Source organism: Leptodactylus fuscus, chromosome 3, assembly GCF_031893055.1.
Source record: "Leptodactylus fuscus isolate aLepFus1 chromosome 3, aLepFus1.hap2, whole genome shotgun sequence".
NCBI lineage: Eukaryota > Metazoa > Chordata > Amphibia > Anura > Leptodactylidae > Leptodactylus > Leptodactylus fuscus.
This window is the reverse complement of record NC_134267.1, coordinates 119273889-119301352: the sequence shown is the minus strand read 5'-3', so window position 1 is coordinate 119301352 and position 27464 is coordinate 119273889. Positions and strand designations below refer to the sequence as shown.

The following is a 27464-nucleotide window of genomic DNA, read 5'->3' as shown; positions in this document are numbered from 1 at the left end:
ATTTTGGACAGGTTTACTTGCTCTATGGTAGCACAAAAGCATCCGTCTTTTCCACTTACCAATTACAGTCTCCTTGATCTCTTCATGCACTTGCATTAAAGCATTGCATAATTTATCTCCAGTCACACCCAGACTGTTCAATAAAGTCTTAATGTCATAAGAATCCAAAAGACCACCATCACAGTTTTCAGGTATGTACACTTCAACACCACGATTCCTCATAGCTCTGGAGATTTCCCCATGAGAAGGGTCCATTGTCATGAACAGTCTACAGAAAAATATTTGTGTAAGTTCAAGATGCCTTTCTAGAAAGTAAGATTATAAGTTATGGTAACATTAGTTGGTTATCAAAAATTAACATGTCACCTTCTCTTGGAGTTCCAATTTCCCATACACAGCAAACACACACCTTCTTTCAGTGTACATTTCGCATAGCCAGACCCACATTAATACATAGCTATTAGATGTGTGTCCCCCTCCTACCCACTCTCCTTATGAACTTATGAGCTGATCTTTTCATACACTGTTCTAAGCTGTAGACCATATCCATTCACTGTGCTGAGAGACATTTTTCCAATATACTTTCTGTATCAATTTGTCACATTTTTTATGCGTTTGCTATCATTTATTCTAGTTACAGGGGATAAAAATCAGTCCATGGTCATGTGATGATCACACATCATTTGCTGAAGGGACTTTGTCTAAACCCTGACCCTCTTCTCATTCATATCTGGTTTTGCAGTAGTGAATGTTGGCTTGTGTTAAAATACCCTGAATCTATGCATGTGTATTTAAGAAAAAAACAAAAAAAACCACAAACAAAACGACACTTAATCACCTGAAATTTGGGTGAGGCGTTATAGTAGGAGTGGTTCCATCAATGACACCTCGCTCACTGACAGTAAGGACTCCCTCTGGTTCAAGTAATGCATTAAGACGATCCAATACAGAGGAACTGTATTAAAAAAAAAAAGGAAAGGAAATTCATAATACTAATTGTTATATAATACATACAAAAACACCAGTTGGATGGGTTCATATACAGACAGTAGAGAACATGCTAAACAATTTAAAAATAAAAGGAATAAAGGGCCCTACTTGCAAGAGCTTACAATCTTACAAAAATCTCCAAGTGTTTGAACGAGAGATATGCTACACATGCAATCGGATACATGAAGAAAACCAAGGGCAATGTAATGTCCTTAAAAGGCAATCGGTTGGCAGAAACATTTTGTAAGGATCCATCCATCCTAAAAAATGCTGAAGTTCAGAAGATTTGACCAATATACTGAGGACTGTTTTTTCGGTAGGAGATTTTGTTTGCAGCAGCCACTTCACTTATTAGCATACAGATTATCATAGCAATCGTGTATACGTAGATAAGACATTTCCTGAAGAGACATTCCCTTTAAAAGGCCAATAAAGTGGAAAGGTGAAGGGAATTGTTAAGTTAGCTTATTAGTCAAGAGCAGACAAGATGTTTCATTAGTTTAGAGACAAAGGGAAAATTATAGATAAGTCAGCAGGTAGCAGTGTAGGACTATTCATGGGATAACATTTTTAGTAATAGGGTGAAGGCATCATGTATATTATAGAAGAGAAATATACCAGGAGAAAGAGGGAGGTTAAATTTATCAGTTGAGTACTTACAGCAGGAAGCAGGGACTGGCAAAGTTTTTATGGGCATACAATCTCTGATGCAGATATATTTTGTGACAATGCTTCCACTTACCTACAAAAGTTGACATTGTCCATCAGAAGCCAGTCTCCAGCTTGCAAGGACTGTACCAGCATTCCATCAACCCATTCAAATGTTCCACTGGTCTGTCCCTCTACAGAATGCAGGAGCTGGTCCTTAAAATTACGTAAACTTTCCAAAATGGCAACAAACTCTGAAAATAAAAACACATTAAAAAACAGAATAATAACATATTTCCATTTTTTTCATTGATTCCTCCTACTAAGGTTTTAGGTTTAACAGAATATGTAGATATAAAATAGCATGCATGTTCTTTTGATAGTTCACAAACCTGGTTTTGAGAAGGAGTTTAGCTTTCCATTAAGTCTCTGGATATGTGCAAGTACATTCTCTAGTTTGTTCAACACCTCAGTGGAAATGCTATTTCCTCCATCTACCATAGATCTTGGCTTGTGAGAAAGATTTAAGTTGCTCCAAGAACGTAACAAAATTTCAGTGTCATCCGGAGATACATCATTAGCAAGAAGTCCGTCCCTCACCAATGTTACAACTGCGTTCCATACTTGCTCAAGGAGCTGCTGCCATGGTCTGTTGATATCAGCCTAAAATGTAACATTTATTAGTAAAATAAGAACATGAAAAGATCTCAAATGCTACTTTCTTAAATGTCACTTCAAAGAGAACATGCAAAAATAAATTTAAACTCAACAGAAGTACTGAACCTACCAGAGTGGTAATTTTTGCCAGCATGTTTTACACAAGATACTAAATAAAGAACTGGATAGGAAAGCTTTATATTTAAAATTAAAACACAATAACTGAAACCTGTGAGTTAAAAAGACAAATGCTGAACTCGGGGGCTCTGAGCTGGCTTTAACACCAGATCACCTGATCAGAACCAGCACCTAAGTTCACACTGAGTTTTTTGGTCAGGATTTTGAGGCCGTAATCGCCGCGGAGAGCACAAAACGCTCACCGGCGCTCACGGCTGGACACGGTCTAACAGGTTTCCGTCTTCTGTCTGCGGAATCTGAAAACGGAAATCAAGCGCTGGTGTGAACCCAGCGTCACAAAGTTTCCTTTATTAACCAATACTATTCGTTTTTAATTTGTTTTTTAATTGGAGGTACACATTAAGGAGACCATTTCCAAAGTAATTTACAAGCTAATAAAGTAATCTAAGCACCTGTTCAAATCCACCAAGCAGCTCTGTAGTGTCCATAGCACTGTTCATTGCCATGACATTCAGTTTGTTTCCGGTCAACAGGGCCAAGAGCTGAATAAGGCTAGTCTTCCCAGAAGCTGCAGGGCCTACAAGGATAACCATCCATCCCATTTCCACACATTTCATTACTTGTTCAAGGGATTGAAGAGAGTGGTGAAGGAGAGACAAGCGTAGGCAGGTAGTTGAAGAACTAGTGCCACGAGGAAGTACTGAAAACCCAACCTAATGCATCAGGGGGAAAGAAAAAAAACAGAAAACAGAAGTTAAAGAAGTGGCATTTTCAAAAGCTATAAAGCACAAATGGCAAAACTCATGCTACATTCTCACTAGCATTGGGCTCTCCACTGTTCGGGTCAGTCGGAGGGATCTGAACGAGAGAGCCGGACCACTAAAACTGGTTACACACGGAGACCAGCAGACTACATTTCAATTATTTATCTATAAGAGACCAAGTATACGCATAATACATAGATACATAGACTATACAAGGAATACAGCATCATACAATAGATGTGTCCTGGTGATAAGCACAAATCATTATTAGAGATGAGCGAGTACTGTTCGGATCAGCCGATCCGAACAGCACGCTCCATAGAAATTAATGGATGCACCTGGTACTTCCGCTTTGACGGCGGCCGGCCGCTTAACCCCCCGCGTGCTGGCTACATACATTCATTTCTATGCGAGCGTGCTGTTCGGATCGGCTGATCCGAACAGTACTCGCTCATCTCTAATCATTATCTTACCAACCTTCAGTATGCAGGAAGAATCTTTCCAACAACAATATAATATTGCAACAAATTTACATTGCCAGTTTACCTGTACAGTTTGAGGATTGATGTGAAAATGTCGTGTTCCCAAGTAAGGGGAGTTTTCTTCCCCAAAAACCTCTTGATAAACAGAAATTAGCTGCAATAGAAGATTAAACAAAAATAAGTTAGTTGTACCTTCCATATCTTTTATTTCTTGTCAAAACTAACCAAAAATACATTTTCAATAAGCTACTTGAAAATTGAAGCCCTAATAACATGAGCCAGCTTGAGTAATTTTGCTGACTAACATCTTACACATTTAGTTCAACATTATGAGATATATCTTCAAACTGATCTGTGGACATCAGTTTTGCTTAAAACTGAGCAAGACATCAGGTGCAAAGGCATTTTCCAAGTCTACTGGTACTAACCTTTTGCCGATCCTCTTCCGCTCTCATTCGCTCTCCATATATCAGAAAAACATGCTGGGATGGATCATAATTTCCAGGTGATTGATCATGCAACATGAGATGACACCACCGAAACAGATCTCTCAAATTAAATTCCCATGGTCCTCCTTTCTGACCCCATTTTCTCTCGGTCATAACTTCCATTTCGACCTGAAGAAAGGGGAAGACTACTTATACAACTTTGTTAACAAAACACTACAGCGGGATGACTTGTAGTATAACAAGCAGAATGAGAAGATTTTGATTACCAACAATTCATGGCATGAATTTAACAGTATGAACTTACTGAAAAGTTACACAACTATTTGCAACAGCACAGAAATAAATTTAGATATACCTGGTTATTGAATGCAACCATTTTACCAATGATTTCTTCTCCCAAGGTAGGAAACAGGGAATTTGCTATATACTGCATATCAGATGGTGATAATTGATCCACAAAGACCTGATCAAGAACATACAAAATACCAAATACAGCACATTAACAGTGTAGAGAGAATACCACATAACATAACATAAAAAATAAGCAATACTAGTTGAAAGTTACAAAGAGACTAAAACAATATATTTCACACACAATTCTGGTATTCATCAAAATGGTAGACTTTAGTGAAGGTCAAGAATGGTGTACGGATTCTATAGTCTCCTATCTGAAGACTTCCCATCACTAGAGAAATGTACAAAACTATCAGCGGCGTTACAATGTAAAATTGCTGAAATGAAGCCAAACAGTGGGAGAATCCCATTAACATTAGCTTTCATGGCTGATCCCTCATTGTAAGGATATTTTTGATTAAACCGAAAACACAGTAATGAAAAACATACCTGTGTAAACCTGTTCAAAAAGGATCTTGGAAGTCCTTTTCGGCCCCCTCCTTGACGGAATGGATTCTGGCAACCAAAGATTTTAGTTTTTTCATGCTGTACCTGGAAAGTCATACCAAGTTCGGGTATGTATACCTCAGCACGATGGTCAAAGCAAGCATTGAGTCCTTCTAGCACAGTCTGAGATGCCAGATTAAGCTGGTTAACAAATAAAAAAATAAAAAAATAAAAATACTGTAATGCATGCCACAGCAAGCTTAGCATGTATTCATACAGATACTGTATTTTGATATAAGCAGTATAGTAAGAATTTGTTCCAGTACCAGGTAAACTTACTTCATCTAGTACAATCCAATGCCCTGCCTTTAAAGCTGAAAGAAGAGGTCCATCACGCCAAGCAAATTCACCACCTTTACCTCCTTCAATAGGAAGATCAGTGCCAAATAAATCTGTCACATCCTTCGGAAAGAAAATAAAATTAATAGCAACTGCTGTAAAAATGTATGCATCAAGGTAGAATAATAGACTATATACACAGACACAGCAGATAAGCTTTTAAAACAGAAGTGTTCACTGTACAGCCAAAATGACATGACACCCCTATTCTAATGTTATGGTATGATTCTAGGGATACCCAATTTATATAGTTTTATTTACACTTAAACCCTTAAAAACCCAACAGGTTAAGAATAAGAAAAAAAAAAAAACAACTTATTTTTTGAAAAATCGCCATACGCATACAGTGTTTGTAGACCCAGGGGGTCTGATCACTAATGCAATGCATTACAAATGGATTTATTTCAAAATACCGGCATTTGTATAACAGGCTACATAAAACCTGGGAGCATTCAATAGGCTCCTGGCTATCATGGCAACGAAACACTGGCTTTTGAGACACCAGTGGGCATTAGTGCCAAGTCTTTGCTGTATAATGTTGCAGAGACCCAGCGGCTATGGCAGCTGCTCAGCTCCCAAGAGGCCATGTTTAAATACCTGAAATACGCTGTACTATTAAGGTGGTTAAAGACCCCCTATTAAAGACAGAGGTTTTTTTTTTTTTTTTCATTTGCTGTAATAGTATGGCGAATATCAGGAAAGGGTTAAAGCTCAGACTTTGGTCTACGAAATGCCAGCAAGCATTGCCAATGTTAGCAGTAAAAGGGAAAAATGGAAGAGAAGCCATGTTGAAGTCTAGGAATGAGAGGGGAGCTACGCTAGGAACCAGGAATGAGAGGGGTAGAATAATAGGAATCCTGGAAGAGGACCATGCAAAGCACCCAGAATTAAAGGGATATTGTGTTTGGGACTAGGAATGAGAGAAGCACCATGCTAATGGAAGACAGTTTAAAGGAATACCATGCTGTGGACTAGACACGAGAGGAATCAAGTAAGATGAGGAACCATGCTGGCAACTAGGAACCAGAGAAACTCTGTGATGGGGGACTAGGCTTTAGAAATATGCCATATATTGGGAACCAAAAATGATTGGGAAAGGAAATGTGCAGTTGAAATGGGGATTAAAAAGCAGATGATGGTCTCCTATGAGTATGGTTGATGCTAGAATGGAGTGGGTAAAACAAGGTGCTGCCTGGTAAGATGAGGATCCAGTAGGTTGCGCTAACTCCTGTGCTTGATCGTATGAAAAACAACATGCTGTATCCATATCAAAACTGGTGGGTTAGAGTTCACATACTTCAACTACGCAACACCTGAAAATGCTGGGGGGCTTTGGGTGTGCTTGCTCTGATGGACTGGATAGACTGCACAACGAACACTCCCAGAGCCGAGGGAGCACCACCTACGGGATCCACAACACAGCTGATTTAAGTCACCACATTCTAGTCTCAATGTGTGTGGGCTGGAGTAACTTGTGTAGGGTACCCATGGTCAATGTAGAAAAATCCAGAAATCCGAGCAGTAGATAAATAAATTCTTCAAACTTTATTTCATCATATAATAAAAACTTGATCCGTGTTCATGAAGACGCAGTGACGGCAAACAAAGCGCATCACAATAAACTGTCGCTACGCGTTTCAGATCATAGTTCCTGCCATGAGGAAGGAACTATGTTCCGAAACACGTAGCGACAGTTTATTGTGATGCGTTTTGTTTGCCGTCACTGCGTCTTCATGAACATGGATCAAGTTTTTATTATATGATGAAATAAAGTTTGAAGAATTTATTTATCTACTACTGGGATTGCTGGATTTTTCTACATTTGCATCAGTATTTATGACCGACAGGAGTCCATCGGTATCCGTGCATTCCGAAGAGCATGACATATATTTGAAAGGGTGAGCTGGACTATTTTTCTTTTCTATTGACCCATGGTCAATGGTTATTTTAGTCCCCAGTTTAGGCTTGGTTTTATCTAATATGCTGAAACGAAGTATTAGACATTATGTTTGTTTTTTTCATTATTATTTACATGTTTTTTGACAATTCGACACTTTAACCTGCATTCTATATACAACTACACATACATCTTTACATCTTACATTCTTTGGAGAATAGAGAAAGCAAGATTATCGCACTGCTTCCCAGCAGGAAATTTTTACGTGAGTATTTGTTTAAAATATTTTCAAATAATGATGGAAAACATTCACAGGACTATACCGTTTGCTCAGAAAGGTTAATCCGAACAAGATGATTTCCGGAAGCTTTAGCCAATGCAGTGACCAGACTAGTCTTGCCAACACCTGGGGACCCCTCTAATAAAATGGGTTTGTTGAGTTGCATTGCTCTCAGAAGCCTTTGTGCATTCATTGAAGTGGTTTCTGAATCAAGTGCATAATCAGTCACAGTTTCTTCAAGAAATGTTGGACCTTAAAGCAATGCAAACAGTTAAAGAACTCAGACTTTTTTTTTTTTTTTTTTACATAGCACTAGATCAAATAACTAACTGAAAAATAATCACTGTCATATTAAAAGGAGAAGGGTTACAAGGTGGCACACAACCTTTTATTCAAAAAAGTATGGGTGCATGTTCACTACAGAACTGACCAACTCCCAAAATGAATATGTAGAAAGAGAGTATGTGACGGCACTTCGAAAATAGTATCTGCATAAACTAATTCTTAACAAGTGTAAAATGCAACGTTTCGGGAACACGTACCTTCATCAGGCATTGGTCCAAAGGCGGATAACGTAGCAATGGTGATGTTACACGGTTGCAGGGAAACAAGTATTTGTTTGTGGTGAGGAGCTAACCACACACCAACGGTTCTTCCCTGGGTGCTGTGTGACATCACTATTGCTACATTATCTGCTTCTGGGCCAAAGCCTGATGAAAGGACGTGTTCCCAAAATGTTGCATTCTACACCGAATTGTTAATAAATGTTTTGTGCAGATACTATTTTCAGAGTGCAATCATATTAAAGGGGTCATCCAGTTTTTAAAAAATATGGGTCAAACAACAGGATGCATGAATACAAAACACTTCCAAATATATATCCTTTTTTAATTTCAGATTTATTTTCAGGTCATTGACCACAACTATGACATTTTGTTTATATTCTACCTTTCCCTGTGAGCAATTCAGCCAACAAACTAAGCATCACAGCAGTAAGTGATCCCCTTGCAGCTTGAAGTCGCTCACTCTGACTTTGGATGTAGGAGTCATTTATTACCTGGTCAGTTATGTGGTGCTCCACAGACTGAAGAACAAATCTTTCCAGGGGAGGGTGGAGAAGGGAGGGTTACACAGAGTGAAAGCAGGAAAATGAATTATGGTAAATGTATTTTTTTTTCCCATAGATTCACTGCATGTAAGTAACAATGATACTAAGAGCAGCAAGGAAAAGAAAGCCAAGCAAAGGGTGCACAAGGAAACACTGAGTATCTAGCACTGCTGTGGATGTATTTGCAGATCATTTTTGGAAATTGGATAATCCTTTTAAAGGTTATTTTAATACATCCAGATTGTTAACATGAAACACCATAAACATCATAAAATCAATAACGTAAAAAATATCACAAGATTTTCAGCAGATTTATAGTTTTAACATCTCCTTTACCTCTGATTATATAGAAGGGATGGATTCCAAACAATCCTTCCAAGGAAACTATTTTTCTCTCTATAGCATTCTCATACATCTGTAGGTCTGACTGCACATCTTCAGTAATTCCCACAATAGCAGAGAGCTTCTCATGTAAAAACTGCATACATTGTTGTCTGGCAGATACGGCAGAAGCAGCAGAGGAAAACGTAGTGCCTGCAAAAAAAGGGGAGTTGAAAAACACATTGAAAGTCTACAATAGAAGGCTTACAAAGAGCATCTCCCACAAACACGCTTTTTTTTCTCCATCTTTCCACCCATCATCTGACTCTCACTCTAGAGGATTTTTTCATGTATGCTGCCCTCATATTTCTACAATCCAGCTTTTCCTCTGCCCCTGATCAGACACAATCCTGGCTTCTGCAGTTCTCTTTGCTATAAATCCCATGAAGCATCAGTACAGCATTACATGGACAGCTGTAGAGGGTATTATATCTACCTGATGGGGAAGTGCGATTATCCTACTCTTTATATTCTACTTAATAATTTAAGAGACTGTAAGTATATAGTTAGAGCTACTGTATTGTGATCAACTTCTACATAGCTGTCTCACATAAACTCTCTAATATTCAGTAATTAGTGACTGAAGTTTCTTTCCCCCCTGCGGAGAGTCTGTGTGTTACAGTCCATGATAGAGGATGTCTTCTCCAACATAATTCCATGTATATTGTGTTATGTCTGAGTGAGATCACATGGCCTGGGGTACAGGTATGGAATGAATGGGAAAAATAATTATTTAAATGAAAAGTACCTGCAAATACAATGGGGCAGATTTCCAAGTAAACACACACCACATATGTACTATACATTTACTAATGCTTTTTGACACCATTTGTCCATTGCATGACAAGAAACGTGGTTGAAAAAGGGATATAGCTTAAGATGGTGAGTGCCAATCATGGGCCATTAACTTTTTTTTTTCTTCTTCTTTTTACACTGGGCTGGCCATATCGGAGGCACAGCTATTCACCATTTAGTTCCACTGATCTGAAAGGGGTTGTTGACACTTCTACAAGTCCAATACCCTCAGATGAAGGGGACAAACTTGCACGATTCCACTGTTACCTTGCATTGTTCACCCAAATTTGTTTTTAGACTTCTAGGCAGAGGGTGGTTTTCTGAAATATTACTGACCAATAGAATGAATTGTTTGAAACAAACAAAAAAAAAACTAGACTTGATAAAATAATTGAAGAAAATCCCACAAACCCACCTGATCCCAAGCCATCAATGTACACAAGACAGGCAGCATGTATCAAAGCTGTGATGGTATTGAGATTGGTTCCTTCATATTGCGTGTCTGATAAGTCAGTTTTCACAGTGACATTCATAAAATTCACCCAAGAAAGTATATCCCGAATACTGAAAATGCATCTGCGCCCAAATTCTTGATTTGTCAACCATTCAATAAAATCCATGATTATATCTGCTACAACAGCACCTGAAAAAAATTGTCAAAATTTAGTGATAACATTGATCTTTAAGCTAAATACATTCAGGAAAAAGGATGTTGAGTTACCGTATTTTACGGACTATAAGGCGCACTGGACTATAAGCCGCATTGCCCATGAGCGCCTTATAGTCCGTCTCGGTTCATATATAAGGCGCACCGGACTATAAGCCGCAGTCCGGTGCGCATTATATGTTATTGAAAGCGGCGGCAGGCAGACTTTGCCAGCGGCCACTTAACCCCCGCGTGCCAGCCGCTTCTATTGGAAGCGCTCGGCAGGCGAGGAGGGGCTCTATCAGCAAAATCATGCTGATAGAGCCCAACCGTAAACGTTAGATTAAACTACCCCGTTTTAAAATAAAAGCCTGAAACAGAATGTGAAACTTACCGAGCGGTGCAGGGTGGGCGGGCATTCAGGCCTCCTCTTCCTCCGATGTTCCTTCCTCCTCCTCCGCCGCTCGCTAACTGATAATGGCCTGGGCGCATGCGTAGCTGTAGTAGAAGCATTATGATATTGCGCATGCGCCCCGGCCATTATCAGCGAGCGCCGGAGAAGGACGGAACATCGGAGGAAGAGGAGGCCTGAATGCCCGCCCGCCCGCCCTGCACCGCTCGGTAAGTTTCACGTTCTGTTTCAGGCCGGCGTGACAGCAGGGCTGCCGGACACTTCCCATTCATTTCTATGGGAGCCGGCATGCGAGCGCTCCCCATAGAAATGAATGGACTGCTTTTTTCCATTCATTTCTATGGGGAGCGCTTGCATGCCGGCTCCCATAGAAATGAATAGGAAGTGTCCGGCAGCCCTGCTGTAACGCCGGCGTGTACGGCTGTGATACACGCCGGCGTTCTGTAGTGTGAATGCACCCTTACGGTGCCTTTTATGTATGTATGGAAGCGGCACGCAGACTTTGCCGCCGCTTCCATCCATATATAAGCCGCACCGGACTATAAGCCGCACTTACGATTAGGTTTTTATGTGCGCCTTATAGTCCGTAAAATACGGTATTTAATATATCATACTAAAAAAAAGGGTTTTTTTTTTTTTTTTTACATTACTTTACAATATGTAACAAGGTTTTGTTTATATGTAATGTTTTTAACCTATCAAGATCAAGTCATTTTCTCCTGTTCATGATGAACACATCAAGGTGTTGATGCTGGTGTACAGCTGGGGAAAAAATTGCTCCAGGTAACTTACTTTTATCATATGGCTTTTTATGGAAATGGCACCAGTTCTATGGATGTGATAAGTGCCTTGTACTCTTGTATTTTGACCTGTTTTGTAGTTATATACATTTCTATGAAATATTTCTATTAGAGATGAGCGAGTAGTATTCGATCGAATAGGTAATTGAAATACTTGTATTTGATCGCATACAACTCGCTATTTGCAGTAAAAATTCAATTCAGAACCAGCGTTGATTGGCCGAATGCTATACAGTGGATAGCATTCGGCCAATCAACGCTGGTTCTGCAGGAGGCTCGTCTTTGATGAGGTGAAGTCTAAGATCGGACCACAACGTCACACTCACAGGGGAACCATCAGTCACCGCAAGCCTGATAGTATAGTGGGCGGGTCTTGCGGTGACAGATGGTTCTCCCTGTGAGTGTGACAGGCAGGCTCAGCCCCTCCTGTTCTCTTGTCTCTCAGGCTCCAGAAATTTAGTAATAAGCTTTGCTGTGTCCAGGGCTCAGTGTGAGGACTGCGGGGAGAGCTGCGGTGTCAGCGGCCTCGAGCTCGGCTCTGCACCGGCTGCTGCTGCGGATCACTACCGAGGACACGGGATCTCTGAGAAGCCTGCACTTGTAGGATCATGTAGACCTCCGGCGCTCTGCCCCTGCAGGATGAGAGACATGCAACATCTCTGGGGAATCCCTGAGCGGAAAAAGTATTGACTTCAGCCTCTGGAAATTGAAGTGTGCAAGATTACGTTGTATTTGGGAATTGCTCAACACATTATTTTCCCTTGGATAGCCTAGACTGCATATTTAACATTAGAGCAGTCTTCATTGTGGTCCGATCTTAGACTCCGCCTCATCAAAGACGAGCCTCCTGCAGAACCAGCGTTGATTGGCTGAATGCTATACAGTGTATAGCAGTCAGCCATTCAATACTGGTTCTGCAGGAGGATCGTCTTTTACGAGGCGGAGTCTAAGATCAGACCACAATGTAGACTGCATATTTAACATTACAGCAATCTACATTGTGGTCCGATCTTAGACGCCGCCTCATCAAAGACGAGCCTCCTGCAGTACCAACATTGATTGGCCAAATGCTGTACACTGTATAGCATTCAGCCAATCAACGCTACATTGTGGTCCGGATCTTAGATCAATGCTGGTTCTTCAGGAGGTTCGTCTTTGACGAGGCAGAGTAAGATCGGACCACAATGTAGACTGCTCTAATGTTAAATATACAGTCTACATTGTGGTCCGATCTTAGACTCCACCTCGTCAAAGACGAGCCTCCTGCAGAACCAGTACCGCACTCCTGCCCAAGTACCGCACTCTCCTTCGCTCCTCTGCTACTCGTGGACTTGGTGACTCCAATTAGTCAAATTGTGGCTTACCCTGAAATGAGCATTTGATTCCCATAGACTATAATGGGATTCGATATTCGATCGAGTAGTCGAATATTGAGGACTACTCGAATCGAATATTCGAATCTCGAGTATTTAACTACTCGCTCATCTCTAATTTCTATCATAATAAAATTATTATTTTTATAAGACATTTATTGATTTTTCTGAGATTTTTGGGAGGGTTTTGATGGACTATCCTCAAGATAGGCCATAAGTATCTGATTAGTTTGGAAAGGATGGCCACAGAGTCTCTGAACGAATCAGCTCTGTATGGCTCTGTGTACATTACAATTCAAACAGCATGCAATAGGTCTATTTTATGAATGGCTTTCAACATTTGTGCACAAACTCATAAATTAAAAAAAAATAACCTACCACTGTCATCTGAGAAAGTAAGAGAGTGTCCTGGATTTAGATTGTGCTTGATGATTTCTACAAGATCAAACCGATTATTACTTTGTGGGCACCAAATCTCTGTGAATCTGTTTCGAAGAGCAGGTGAAAGCTGAAAAACAAAACCCATGCAAAATTATTACTTTTAAAACATAGCTGAAGTATAAATCCTGTTTTAGAGATTGACGATAATATAACATCCATGAGATGTTATAGCAAACATAGCAAAGCATAGCAAACATGAATGAAAAATCTCACATCTAGTCTGATATTGCTAGTGTTGAATAAGAAAAAAAGATGTACAAATTACACATTTCACAGCATGCAGAATACAAATAAAGGAATATTACAAGTTGAGTACCTCTTTTTTACCAAAGTCTCCACCAGGATTCATAGTAGCCAAAATTCTAAACTTTGACCCAGCTGTCAACAGTTCCACTTCATTATCGTCCTGTTGGCTTCCCTTTTCAGCCAGTACCAGTGTCTTTTCCACTTCAAGAACACTAAAATACAACAGTTAAAAAAAAATAAAATCTAGTGAGATAAATATACTTAAAAATCAAGAAGCACTAAGAACTTCTACTCATATCAATATGGTGTCTGTGGTGCAGACCTATACTGCAGTTTGTGTGCTGGTATTAATAATGGAGCATTAAGAGAGAGTTTATTTACATAAGACTAGGTAATAGCAAGGAAAAATGTTTACTGCCAATAAGATATGAAATAAAGGAGAGCTTGATATTTCACAACCATATGAATGATTTCCCCATAAAAAGGCAACATAGCAATGCCTGACCATTTTTTTTTTGTATGTTACTATGGCATTGCTCTGGTGCCCCTGGATCTCTTTTGCTCATACCATTATAGGACTAACTTCACTAAATAATCCCTTGAGCCTGAATTTTAATTAATTTCTTCTTTAATTAATTAGAGTTCATAATGTTCCAGATTCAATTGTGTGATCCACAGTCAATACCATTCTGGAGCCCCTGGGTTTGTCACCTAAAAATTCCAGAGGAAGCAAGTATCTCCAGACACCCTGAAGAACCCCTTTAATTAAAAAAAAAAAAAAAAAAAGTTAAAATAACATATTTGCACCTAATCTAGATGAGTGCCTTTACCTGTTTAATCTCTCTAAAACTGAATCATCTGCAAGTGAGATTTCATCCAACAAGAAAAATCCCTCTTCTCTCATAGCCAGAACCAATGGACCATCATGCCATTCAAACAGCCTCTGATTCTCATCATCATCATCATCCTCATCAACCTATACAGAGAAAAAACATAAACCGATCAACACACATTGGTCACAAACAATTAGTGCTTTAAAAAAAAAAAAATCAAAAACTTACTTTGTCCTTAAACCTGTATCTGACAGGTCGAAGTCCTCCCAAAAAATCTGAAGTTTCCATGTGTTGGTGACAGTTAACAGAGTATAACTTCTGGTTTTGTAGATAAGCAAACAGTTGGCAAATGGTGGTTTTGCCACATCTATGAAATACAAAGAATAGTCCATAAAGAGGGTGAAGCTAGCAAAGGTAGAGAAGACTTACTTCAATCAAAATATTATTTTACCCAGTATCCCCTACAAGTAAGATAGGCTCCCCAAACTCCAGCGCGCGACCCACAAGAACTGCAAGCCGCCTCATTCCTTGGGTCCATACAACATGGGAAAAACTCTGATCCATTAAACCACTTATATCAGATAACCTTTCTGTGGAAAAAAATATGAACAAATAAATACAAACACATGTCAGGTCATGTTATCCATGCATGAAACTAGTAACAAGTAGAAACCTCTGTAGTAAAGAAATACAAAATACCCTGTAAAAGATCACAAGTGAATCCCATATGCTGTGGTTTATGGCCTGAAATGAATCATTAAATGGGTAGTCCCATTATAAGACATCCATATTCTATTCATTTCAGTATCTGATTTAGGACTTTACCGTATATTACTCGAGTATAAGCCGACCCGAATATAAGATGAGGCCCCTAATTTTACCACAAAAGACTGGGAAAACTTATTGACTCGAGTACAAGCCGAGGGGTGGAGGGTGAGAATGCAGCAGATACTGGAAAATTTCAAAAATTAAAATGGTCAGAGTTTTTGGGTGCAGTAGTTGCTGGGTGCTGGAGAAGGGTAGGGGGTGTTTTGGTTGTCTGTCTGCCCCTTCCCTGAGCTTGAGGACTTTTTTTTTTCCCCCCACCTGGCATTCAGCCTGACTGAATATAGGGTATCTTCAGTGCTCCTATTAACCCCTTCCCGACGGAACAGGAGCACTGCAGATACCCTATATTCAGTAGACTGGGCACTTTCAGACACAGGGATACCTAATGTATATGTATTTCACAGTCATTTTCTACTTTTATATGTATTCTATGGAAAGGAGGGAAATAAATTTTTTTTTTTTTTTTTTTTGCTTGACTCGCGTATAAGCCAAGGGGGGCTATTTCAGTACAAAAATTGTGCTGAAAAACTCAGCTTATACTCGAATACATACGGTATTCAACTGGATGTAATTCTCAAAAATCCTTTTTTATTTGTAAAACTTTCCAGCATATCCTCACTCCAGGACACAGATACTGCTACTCCTTTTCATAACACCATTAGTAAAGCCCTTGACGCAGCGGCCACGTTGCCTGTCTGTAACCCTTGATTTATTTTTTTTCCTACCTTTTAAGACTCACATCTATGTCCTCAACACCACTTGCCATCTCAAGCTCAAGAACATTCATCAAATCCACTCCTTCCTCATCTCTGAAACCTCAGAAATACTAGTCTACACCGTCAATCCCCCACATAGACTACTGTAACACCCTTCTACACAGCCTCCTCCAGTCCACCCTAAACTCTGCCAATCCCTTAACCCATCTCCCCCACCCCTTTATTTCAATCAGCTACTCACCAACACCTGTGAAATAAGGATTTAGAGTCCTATATTTACTCTACTCCATTGTTTTAAGAAATAGCTGCAATATCTGTTCTGAAGGACAGAGAGACCTGTCAATCATGGCTCCCAGGAAGTGACTTGTTAACAGGGCAGCATGACTATATGCTGTCAAAACCCGGCCCTTTGCGACTAGGTTAGAACTGTTGCCCAGCCCACTATAACTACATAGGATGAGATAGAGTTTTAGAAGTTTACAACTTCAGTTTTAAGTAACAGAACTCTTAGTGACAAACCGTTTAGGAAATCTGGTGGCCATCCGGCAAAAGCTTGAGCCATGGTAGAACAAAAAAAAACACCAAGTTCCCTTTATAATTTTTTTTTTTTTTAGCACAGCTTTAGGGAATTCCCCAATAGGTATATACTTACCCAACTGCTTTTGCATATTTCCTTCAGAAAAAAGGACCTCTGGCACTACTTCTTTCTTGAAGCACTTTTTTAAGACTCTTAAGATGACATCTACTTCCTCCTGTTTTCTTACTCTGCCGGCTAGCAGCAAGAAACCTAACAAAATAGTAACAACACAGGTCATATTTGTCTTGTTGTCAACACACAGAGTTCTGCGTAAAGGCAGAAATGTTCATACCATCATTTGCCAAGTGTTGAAGCCAGTCATAATCTTTTTCGGTTTGTTCTGATAATCTGTATCTTTCAGCCCATCTGAAAAGATCTCTAAGTGTGATAAATCCATGCTTTCCTGCAAATACGGAGGATCCTCTTCTATGTGACTGGAAAATGGATGAGGCAAAATAGTTTTACAAAACAATATATTACATTTGTAACATTCAATCTTTAGTGTTATGCAGAATTTATATAATTTATTATGTCATAAGAGCAACCATTACCTGCAGTTCTAACATGACGGCAACCAATTTACTACAATATGAAGGAGGAAGACAACAGCGCTTGTGCAATATTGTTTCTAGTTCAGCACTTGGTAATTCATCATAATGCAGCTCCACAAACCTGTTACGAAAGGCTCTTGATAATATCTGTTAATAATAAGAGGGAAGAAAAAGTCACTTAATTTATTTTCCATGAGCATATTTGAAGCCGACAAAAAGTGTAGATAAAAAACAAACAAAAGAAAAAAAAACAATATACACACACAAAGTACTTGAAAACACATTCTATGTTACAGTGCCACAAATGGGCTACAACTCCGGAACATTTAAAGAGGAACTCTCACATCCTCACAGATGGACAGTAAAGTGAATTTAGCACAGTATCTGCTTTCCCAGTATGTGCCCCAGTGCTGGAAAAATCTGTGCTGTCAGAAAGGCAGACCTTACTGAGTGGCCTGCTGGGGAAATAGCATACCAGTCAGGGATAGAAGTAGACCGCCCCTTGGACCCAGTACAGGCAGTGGGTGACAAAAGGATACTGTCCGTGGTGAGCTCCATGCTGAAGAATAACTTCCATCCCCATGCATAAGAGGCACTAAATGATCCTGAAGTTTTTACTCTGTCATGACTCCTACTTTTTTGTCTTCTATTCTGAGCTTTTGTATGTCGTTTTTTTTCTTGTATTATAATTATATTATCTATGTTGCTGTAACACTCTGAATTTCCCCATGGTGGGACTATTAAAGGATTATCTTAGCTTCTCTTACAACTCAAAGGCTGTTAGGAATTCCCCCGACCCCATTCCAAACAGTACAAGTCTACAGATGAGTACTTTTCCTGGAGAACGGCTAAGGGGTGGTGGTGTTCACGGAAGAATTCCCAGAAATGATGCTGAAGTTTAAGGCCAGCCCTTCTGACAGTGGAGAGAACTCTGCGCCGAAAATAATAGCAGCAATGTCGACTTTCTAGGGGTATACAGTACTGCAAGTCTATGAGGATGTTAAAGGTCTTCTTGGAATTCTCATTATATGTTAACATTTCATATTGGCAATAGTACACAAACTTGTGCAGTTTAATCTTTTTGTACTTCACTATATAGCAGTGCAAAAACAGAGAGCGACAATCAAGAGAAGGCCACAGTGAGAGAATTTTCATTCCTCTCTCACTTTAGTTTTTCTCTCTCTCAATCAGAAACAAACCTTTCTTCCACCATAGAGGCCCGGTGGATTCTGAGTTGCAAAAAGCATGAACCTTGGATGTGCTTTAACCACTTCCTGAGTTTCAGTGATGAAAAGTTCTCTATTATCGTCCAACAATCGGTTGAGAGCTTCCAGCACATCTGTAGGAGCCAGGTTCAGCTCATCCAGTATAATCCAGTAACCTTTCCTCATAGCATGAATTAAAATGCCTAAGGCAAAATAAAAGGAGACAAACTTTAACAAGTTTTTCAGTTGATGACATATTAAAAGACTGTGTTGCAGTCTACGTTGAAACTGCTATATAACTATTGAGATCTGCCACAGGGAAAGTGCCTCTTATGGAACATAAGTCAGTATAACTTAGCGCAAGTGTCAAGGGTTGATACCCACTACCACAGCCCCATGACCATTACAGTCCAGGTGGTTATAGGACACATTTTGCTTCTGAGTGAGTGTCGCTTGGGTTGGGATGGGGGGGAGGAGACATGGTTTCACATGTCGGGGGTGAACCTGTGAGCTGTTTACCTAATCACAAAAAAGGACAGAAATCAATAAAAGTCCTTCCTGGTCCATTTATATAGACAGTTACATTAGCTGGAGAGAGATCTGCACTTGGGGAGGGTGGAAACTGAGCAGAAATATAGGAAGACAACTGTTCCAAGGTTCCCACCACAGACTGGTTAAGTTTGGCAAGGTCATATATGGCCCAGGTAAGCGAGGCTGCCCAGTCCAGAGGAGGGTCTGCAACAGAGGGGCCAGGAGTCATCCTAGGCAGGCTTATGTGGAAGGCAGTGTGAGCATATGGGATCAGGCTGAGCACATGGCAATTTTCTATTATTGTGGGCGCACGCGTATAACATGGTGGTACAATACTTACCTGAATTGCCAATCTTCAGGTGCACGCAGAGTAACCCCTTTGGTGACGTCGAAAGTGGGCGAGGAGTCACCAGCTTTCACACGGAGGATGCAGCAATGGGGAGTGGGTAAATGGTGAGGTGCTCAATAAAACACAACAACCAAAGGGGGGTGCAAAGATGACATGTATGCAAGTCGTGTCTGTCTCCTACAAACACTAGACTAAAACTAGCTAGCATCATTCCGGTGGCAAGGGTAAAATACAGGGGTGGAGTTGGCATGTTTCGATATCTGCTAGTGTCAGTATATATATATATATATATATATATATATATATATATATATATATATATATATATATATATTTCAGTTTGAAAAAAAAAAACTTTAAACAAATTTACCTTCCTGAAATACAAGTTTTCCGCAAGCGTCTGAAGTATAGCAGCCAATGTACTCCTGGATGTCAGTATGCTCATGGTTGTTAATCCTTACACAATTATTACCGCTAGCACATGCCAACCATCGAATCAGACTTGTTTTGCCAACAGAGGTTTCACCTTGGATAAGCACTGGGTGGTTCCTGAAAACAGAAAAGTTATTTGTAGCAAGAATGAAAAAAATTATATCTGCTTCATTCTTTCCAAATTTTGCTTAGAACACCATAATACGATATCATACACCAGTCAACACTGGCAATATGATATTATACACCAGTCAGAGAAATTTTTTACATCACATCACAGTTTATGTCCGTTTGTAAAAGAAGAATCTGCAATAAAGAAAACAGAACTACCAAAATTCTCTGGAAATGGAAATAATGGACATTATAGGTAACAAGTAATAGTGTGAAAGGCTGTGTTTTACATTGCCAGCAAAGGAAATGAAATTTCAGTCATCTCATCCACACATTTAATGGGGAAGTAGAAGCAGTTTAAAAAAAAACAAAAAAAAGTTTTTTTTTTCCTTCTCTAGTTGACACTAGGAATAACAGAATATGTCAGCTGCGCCTCTAGGTTATGCTGTCTCCAGAGACACTATGCCATATTGTATCGCAACAATAGGAGACAGACACCAAGAAAAAGAGAATGCAACAACCTGGGGCAGGAGCAACAAGAAAAAAAGGTTGTGAACGGTGTCCCCCAATGAATACAACAAAAAAAAAAGGATTTTACACTTTTTCTTGCCTACTTCATTAGGGGACACAGCACCATGGGATGTTCTAAAGCTTTCTCAGTGGGTGGGAATTACACAGCCATGCAATCAACCTAGCACACAGCCTCCTAGCAGAGGAGGTTTTGGAAGAGGAGGGCTTCTGATGAGCTTCTCTAGGCCTTTGCAACATGAACAGATCCATCCTTGCCAGAATGGTGAGCTCTTTCCAGAAAGGCATCACACAAGTACTTGGAAATGTGAGACGAAAAGCTGGTTGTCCTGGAAAGGGGCGCCAGTGGAGAGGCCATTCTGAAGTTGGTTAGCCAAATAAATTCAGGCCTTAGTGACTCAAGACGCAGCAAAGGAAGGCTGCAGAGAGGAGCTGGGCGCCACAAAGGCCGCCTTAGAGAGTCCACCTTTTTCTCTGAGAGATTTATAAGAAAGGCGGAGTCCGCCAAAGGCAGAATGGTAGCCTGGGATAGCCTAGCTATATCGAGGATCACCGCAGGAGGCTCTGACCACTCGGAGACATAATAGTCTGGAAAAAGAAAGAGGACATCCAACTTCTTAGTGGATGGCAGTGGACAGTTTTGGTGAAGCCATTCTTCTTTTAAGATATTCTTCAGACACCCAGAGAATGGGGAAGACCAGTGTAGGGTGGAGACTGTGGAGGAAAGCAAGGTCTTCTTGAGAAGTAGGATATGGAGTGTATCTGACCGTACGGATGAACTTCTCAATAGCAGTGGATATGCATGTGCCTAACTGAGGCTTAGAATTGGAGTCAGTGACGTCCCAAGAGAAACATAAGGAGATGTATAAGAGCTTAAAAGGCTGCTGAAAAAGGCAATGACACATATCCTGCCCAGGAAAAATAGTAACAGAAGAGTAGGCTCACTGTGGACAAGACCAGGACCTCCCACCAGAGTTTTCCCATGTACAAGGGATTGTAAGAGAAGAAAAGGACCTCCCCTGAGCCAAGGAGATGGCTAGAAGTCTCTCTCCCCCCCCCCCCCTCTGAAAAAAGGAGAAGACGAATAGGAAGGCAACCGCAAGGTGGCCACGCCAGCGGCAAAGCACCCTTGGCGCAGAAGGTGGCCGGGGCCTCCAGAAGGCCCAGCAAGGGCCAAAGAGAGATGTTGGGGGACTGGAAGGGAGTCAAAAACCAGGAAGGCGGCAGCAAGAAACAGAGGGGAACTGTGCCATGGCAGAAAGGTAGAGGATGATCTCTATTTTTTCTCTCCTATAAATGGTAACCTGGCCAGAGGGAAGGGCCCTGAAAGATGGTAGCAACCTTTTGGTGGTGGGGGGAGGGGTGGGGCAGTTTGTATTATTTTAGGTATTTACCTGGCCTGCCATCTAATGCCACCACAGGGTCAGCCCTCTGGAGACCTTGCACGTGGTTCCTTTCACCGATTCAGCAGTGGGGATTGGGTGCAGTGCACACTGAAGAACCCCTGCACCTTAATAGGGGGAAAAAAAACAAAACAATGGAAAGCAGAAGACTTGATGCAGGTCGTATCTGCCACTTATGGACACGAGGATAAAACTGGCTAGCATAGTGTCCATGGAGAAGGTGTAGGCAAAGTTGACCTCTAATGTTATTCCTAGTGTCAGCGTCCTAGTGGCCAGGTCTATACCAATGGCGCCATGTCCCCAATTAAATAAGCGAGAGGTTATTTTAGGTAAATAATGACTTAAAAAGCATACTGATCAAAATCATTTGAGCACAAACAAAAACAAAAATTCGAATAGCTTACATACCCGGCAGAGACAACTCTCACAAGGTCTCGAAGATTTAATTTTACGGAGGATGTTAGAATGTAACTTTCATCTATTGTAGGATCATTATCTCCCACTGGTATCCAGTATCCTTCTATTTGGACAAACCTGCCTCCATGAGGTTCAGGAAGAGGCTGAAAATAAAGCAGTGTTTGCAAGTTTAAACCAAGTTAAAGATGTATATGATATATTATAGTAAACACTAAAAATACAAAGCTACCAGTTTAAAATATCTCTACATGCACTGTTGCTGCGGTAGCATTTCATTATAACAAACATTGATCTCTCACTAATGTCTGCGAGCCCACTGTACACAGTTAGATAGCCCGTACCTGCTTCAATAGCGACTTGATGTTCCCCGGCACAATGTAGCGACATATTAATGACTGCACACTAGAATGAGATGCTCTATCAAGCTGTGTTAAGAAGGAGAGGCAGAATCCCTAAAAAAAAACAAACACTATAATAATGATCTCAATTCCTTGGGATAAAGAAATACATATACAGTATATTCACAAACGTGTAAGTACAAAAAAATGCAATACAAAAGGTAAGGCTAGGAGGAGGATGCTATGCAGTACAATAATGTTGGAGGGGGGACCCATTTCCATCACTATACCAATAATGCCTAGAACCTGCAGTGGATTTCTTAGGTTTTCAAAATCCCATTTACTACCAAGTGTAAAGTAATTTGTTGTGGAAATTTGTTATGGATTTACAACTATGAAAGTATACAGTCAATTATTGAGCTAAATATTGTATTACTCAGCCAGATATCTGGAGTGCCAGTCAACGAGAGAAATCTTGATTGGCACACAGCTGTATGCAACCTTCATAGACAAACATCGGTGGTAATTAGGGCTTGGCAAAAAGCAATTTTAGCTGAAAGGGCACAAGTTTTCCCAGCAAGGTGAAGGCTATTCTAGCCACAAAATAGGGCGCACTGAACGTCACATATAATGTCCCAGTCCTCACTTCCTGTCCCCCTCTCCCCTCACTTCACCCCTCCCAGTCATACATATCTTGCTTCCAGCCAGAAACTCAATCAAATTCACTGCATAATTGAAGTGCATTTAAGTAATGCTTTGAGTGAATGAAACATGAAAAAGGCTACAAGCAATTTTACCTCATAAAGGGATCGTTGGATATTGTTACATGGGTTTGCGGCTGCGTACCGCAATGCTCTGCACAGCGTCCGCAAGCTGAAATGTGGTCTGTGACCGGTACCATCCACAAGCTCTACCACAGATTTCTTTCGTATTGTCAAATAAAAGCTAAAGAATACAAAGAAACACATCAGGCATTTAAAAAGTACAGGCCCTTTACCCAAAACTGTCACACAGTCAACGCTGCTTGTAGTAAGTTACATGGTTAGTAGTAGCTATGAAATAAAAGTATGAATAGCAATGTTTTTAGTAAAGATAACTTGTATGTTGCCGAATAAGTATAAGATTTGTGGATAGTTCAGAATTCTGGTACTTGGGGAGAAGGAGGTCGGGGGAAGGAAACAGAGAAAAATTTACTGTCAAACAAAAAAATACATTAAAACATACTGTGGCATACTTATTGACACTGGCAAAATATTACACAATGTGGGTGATGTATGCTGAGGACATTCCTGACCCAAAACTGTCCTGTACATCTGAAGGTGTTTTAAACAAATTTCACAAACAAGCTACAGAAACAAACTCAGACGTACATGGCAACAAATTTGCTACAACAACAAATCAAGGGTCACAAAAAAATAGCAGGGGTCTTGAAAACCATGGAAGTCAGAAAACCGGTGTATGGTGTAGGTGCATTGATAAATATGCCCGAAGAGGAGAGGAACAAGGTATTTGCAAATAATGAAGCATTTTATATGCAGTAAAAATAAAAGGTCAGACAAATGGTTGAGTTCTCACCTGATAATTCCTTGGACAACAGATTTATTGACATTGAGACCCTTTAAATAATCCACGATAAGTATCTGTAAATCGTTTTCATTTTCTAGTTCTTCCACATAGAGTTCAGTAAACCTATAAGTAAAAAATAAACAGTAGGATAAGGCAAACTATCAATCTAGCTGTTCATAAATCTGTATGGTGTTACAATGAGTACACTTTGAGACATCCTATTCTCCCCTAGAAACAAAACTTGCGTAAAGAAAAGCACTGTAATTTGGCAAGTGAAGAAATATGATCTCAGTCTCAGAGTGTGAATATAATGCAGCCATATTACGGCTTTTTTCATGTTGTTGTATTAATGTAGGAAAAACATATCAGGACAAACCAGGTAAGGGCTCGTTCACATCAGCGTTCTCCTCTCCGTAGTTCAGGTTTCCGTTTCCTGCCTAAAACAGAGCAGGAGACGGAAACCTGCAGGAGGCTTTCTCACCCATTCATTTGAATGGGTGAGAAAGCTGTCCGGCCGTGAGTGGCGGTGAGCGTTTTAGGCTCTCCGCCGCGAAACCGGGTTTTATAATCCGGACACAGAGTCGGACATGCAGTACTCTGTGTCCGGATTAAAAAATCCGGTTTCGCGGCGGAGAGCCTAAAACGCTCACCGCCACACCCGTTCTGAGCTTTCCGACTTCTGGCATGCAGAAGACGGAAAGCTCAGAACGGACAGGTGAACGCTAGTGTGAACCTAGCATAAGTGGTATGAATATTTACCGATTTCTTATTCCAGGTGGTAAATTCCTCTTTCCCACATCTGTAGCAGGGTTCATGCAAGCAAACAATCGAAAATCAGGATGTCGAATGAGGGGCTCTATGCAAAAGAAGAAAAAACAATGAAGAAAACATGAAAGAACCAAGAATATAGACCAAAGATGACAAAAATTTTCACTGGAACAGTAAATGTTTATTACATTACACAGGTTTGTATAGAACTCTTGAGAACTGACTTAGTGTTATCTTTAGAGCCTGTTCACACGGGCACCCCCTCACAATGGTGGTCTATGGAGACCGCTAGCGTTCGTTTTTCCGCTAGCGGAAAAAAGAAGCGAGCTGCCCTTCCTTCAGACGGATTCTGCTGCTCTGAGAGCTGCGGTGTCCGCCTGGCGGCAGCAACCTCTGGAGTTAGCCCATTCATTTGAGCCGACGCCGGGGGGAGGAGCCGTGACTGCAACAGTCATGGCAGGCGGGTTTTGACCCAAGAATGACGCGGCCCCACGTCACTCTCTGTGCCAAAATCCGCCACAATGCACCCCATATGAACAAAGCCTAAGAGTTCTATACAAACCTGTGTAATTTATTAAACATTTACTGTGCACAATTTTTGATCATTTATATTAGATTTCTAGTAATCAACATAAATAATCTCTCATGGTAAAGGCAAAATCTATGTTGTGATAGTTCATAGTGTCCTGTTCAGCAAGCTGGATCGGAGGTGACTGACTGGTGAAGAATACAGGTAGTGAGAAGGAGACACAGCAGGCAAAGCTGCTGAAACAAGAGGATAGGGAAAACACTTAGGGCTAGTTCACACGTAGTTATTGGGTCCGGATTTTGACGTTGGAAGCAGTGTCAGAATCCGGACCAAAATGCGCCTGCCGTGGCTAGCCACGATTGTCGCGGATTCAGACAGTCGTAGCTTTCCACTCCAGATTAGGCCCAAATGAATGGGCCTAGTCCAGAGAGATTGTCCTGATGCGGACGCTGCGTCGTTTTCCGCTGCAGAATCCACATCAAGTTAGGGCAGGTCGCTTCTTTTTTTTTTTTTTACTGCTCACGGATAAAGGAAATGACCGGCTCCCATTGAATTCAATGGGAGGTGGTTTTTTGACCCGGATTTTGACGCGGATCCCGGAAATGACCGGCTCCCATTGAATTTAATGGGAGGGTTTTTTTTTACCTGGATGTTGACACGGATTCCGGACCAAATAACTACGTGTGAACTAGCCCTTAAAGCCTCCATTTAATAGCACCGACTTAACCCTATCTTGTCCAAGGTGGTCTTGTATCATATGTTTAGAGTTTATCCTTTTATCAACTGATTCTTACATGTCGAGGCTGTTCCCACTGTATTGGGGTATATACCATTTCCTTCAATTAATGTGAGTTTTCTGGCAATATAGATACTCTTAACTCACTATGGAAGGATTATTTTGATTTAGGAACACAATCAACACAGATGTGGCATGTACTATATCATGTTAGCCATATTTGAGCTCTTTAATACATTAATAAACGTTATATGTTATTTTCCTTTTTTTCCTATAAGTGGTCCCCCCTATTCCATTAGTGTTAGAATATTCACCCAAGTTTTTTGAGCCTGAAAACATGAGAAATACTCCAAACACACATAAAGGGTACTCAATATGTTTGTTTATTCATATAACAAGAATTTCCTAATTTTAGACACTTTTAGTCCTAGAAAAAACTTTTCAGCCAAATATTTGTTTAGTTTAAATGGGCCATAACCTAATCCATTCTGAAAACCACATCACATCAATGCACCCAAGTGTTCATGATGAGATACAGGTCAAGAAGCACTGGTCTGAAATAGGCTAGTTGTCTGACAAGGGGAGAGAAGAACAAACAAAAAAAGGGTATAATACCTGTATCGCCTCTGTCGAGCAAAACAAGTGAACCTGATGAGCCTTCAAGTAAACCACACAAGCACTCCAGTGTTTCAGCGCATGCCAAATTTATTTCATCCAACAAAATCCACTCTCCTTTCTTTACTGCCTGAGCTAAAGAACCCTAAGGAAAAAAGAAGAATATAATAAGGTTAAAGGACTAATATTAACATCGTAAGCAGGTTAAAAACCAAACTTGCAATTTATCATCTATAAACTTACAGGCGATTAGGACACTAATCCTCTATCCTGTGATTTATTTATTTATTCTTTTAAAAGGTGGGTTGGTTTTACTGCAGCTGACTGTAAAACTACAGTGCGACAATAGCATCAAGAACGCTACTATTATTGTAATAAAGTCGACTATGCACTGAATGCAGTGCGCTTCCAGGCCTTTGCTAGTATCTTTTCTTGATGCAGAGTTTTCAGTGACACTACTTTTGGCCACCAGTATCACCGCATTTTCAGAGGAGCCAGCGTCACAGCTCACCATTACTGATGGTCAATCCCTTCACAGTACAATTTTACAGACGTGTTTTGTGGAAGGGGGGGCTAAGGCTTTCCTAACTGTCCATGAACAATGCTGAGTTGTGAAGCCGACCCCCACTAACAGTACAGCGATATTAGCCAAAACTAATAGCATTGATACCTTGCAAATCAGGTA

The 27464-nt window shown here is 40.4% G+C and overlaps 1 protein-coding gene across 1 annotated transcript in view; it reads right to left on the bottom strand.

Moving 5' to 3' along the window:
- MDN1 (midasin AAA ATPase 1) overlaps positions 1-27464 on the bottom strand; it is a 146965-nt gene that overhangs the window by 74589 nt on the left and 44912 nt on the right. The window contains exons 18-46 of the mRNA XM_075268181.1: positions 26780-26924; positions 24891-24987; positions 24141-24254; positions 23363-23510; positions 22569-22679; positions 22219-22370; positions 19707-19885; positions 18451-18659; positions 17252-17398; positions 16993-17134; positions 16776-16910; positions 15031-15169; positions 14808-14946; positions 14577-14722; positions 13817-13958; positions 13438-13567; positions 10244-10471; positions 8989-9186; positions 7588-7796; positions 5308-5430; positions 4972-5169; positions 4484-4591; positions 4108-4296; positions 3744-3833; positions 2886-3146; positions 2031-2301; positions 1733-1892; positions 839-955; positions 60-268 (exon numbers count right to left, since the gene is read on the bottom strand). Coding sequence (XP_075124282.1) covers positions 60-268; positions 839-955; positions 1733-1892; positions 2031-2301; positions 2886-3146; positions 3744-3833; positions 4108-4296; positions 4484-4591; positions 4972-5169; positions 5308-5430; positions 7588-7796; positions 8989-9186; positions 10244-10471; positions 13438-13567; positions 13817-13958; positions 14577-14722; positions 14808-14946; positions 15031-15169; positions 16776-16910; positions 16993-17134; positions 17252-17398; positions 18451-18659; positions 19707-19885; positions 22219-22370; positions 22569-22679; positions 23363-23510; positions 24141-24254; positions 24891-24987; positions 26780-26924 — 4636 coding nt within the window. The remainder of the gene's footprint in view (positions 1-59; positions 269-838; positions 956-1732; positions 1893-2030; positions 2302-2885; positions 3147-3743; positions 3834-4107; positions 4297-4483; positions 4592-4971; positions 5170-5307; positions 5431-7587; positions 7797-8988; positions 9187-10243; positions 10472-13437; positions 13568-13816; positions 13959-14576; positions 14723-14807; positions 14947-15030; positions 15170-16775; positions 16911-16992; positions 17135-17251; positions 17399-18450; positions 18660-19706; positions 19886-22218; positions 22371-22568; positions 22680-23362; positions 23511-24140; positions 24255-24890; positions 24988-26779; positions 26925-27464) is intronic.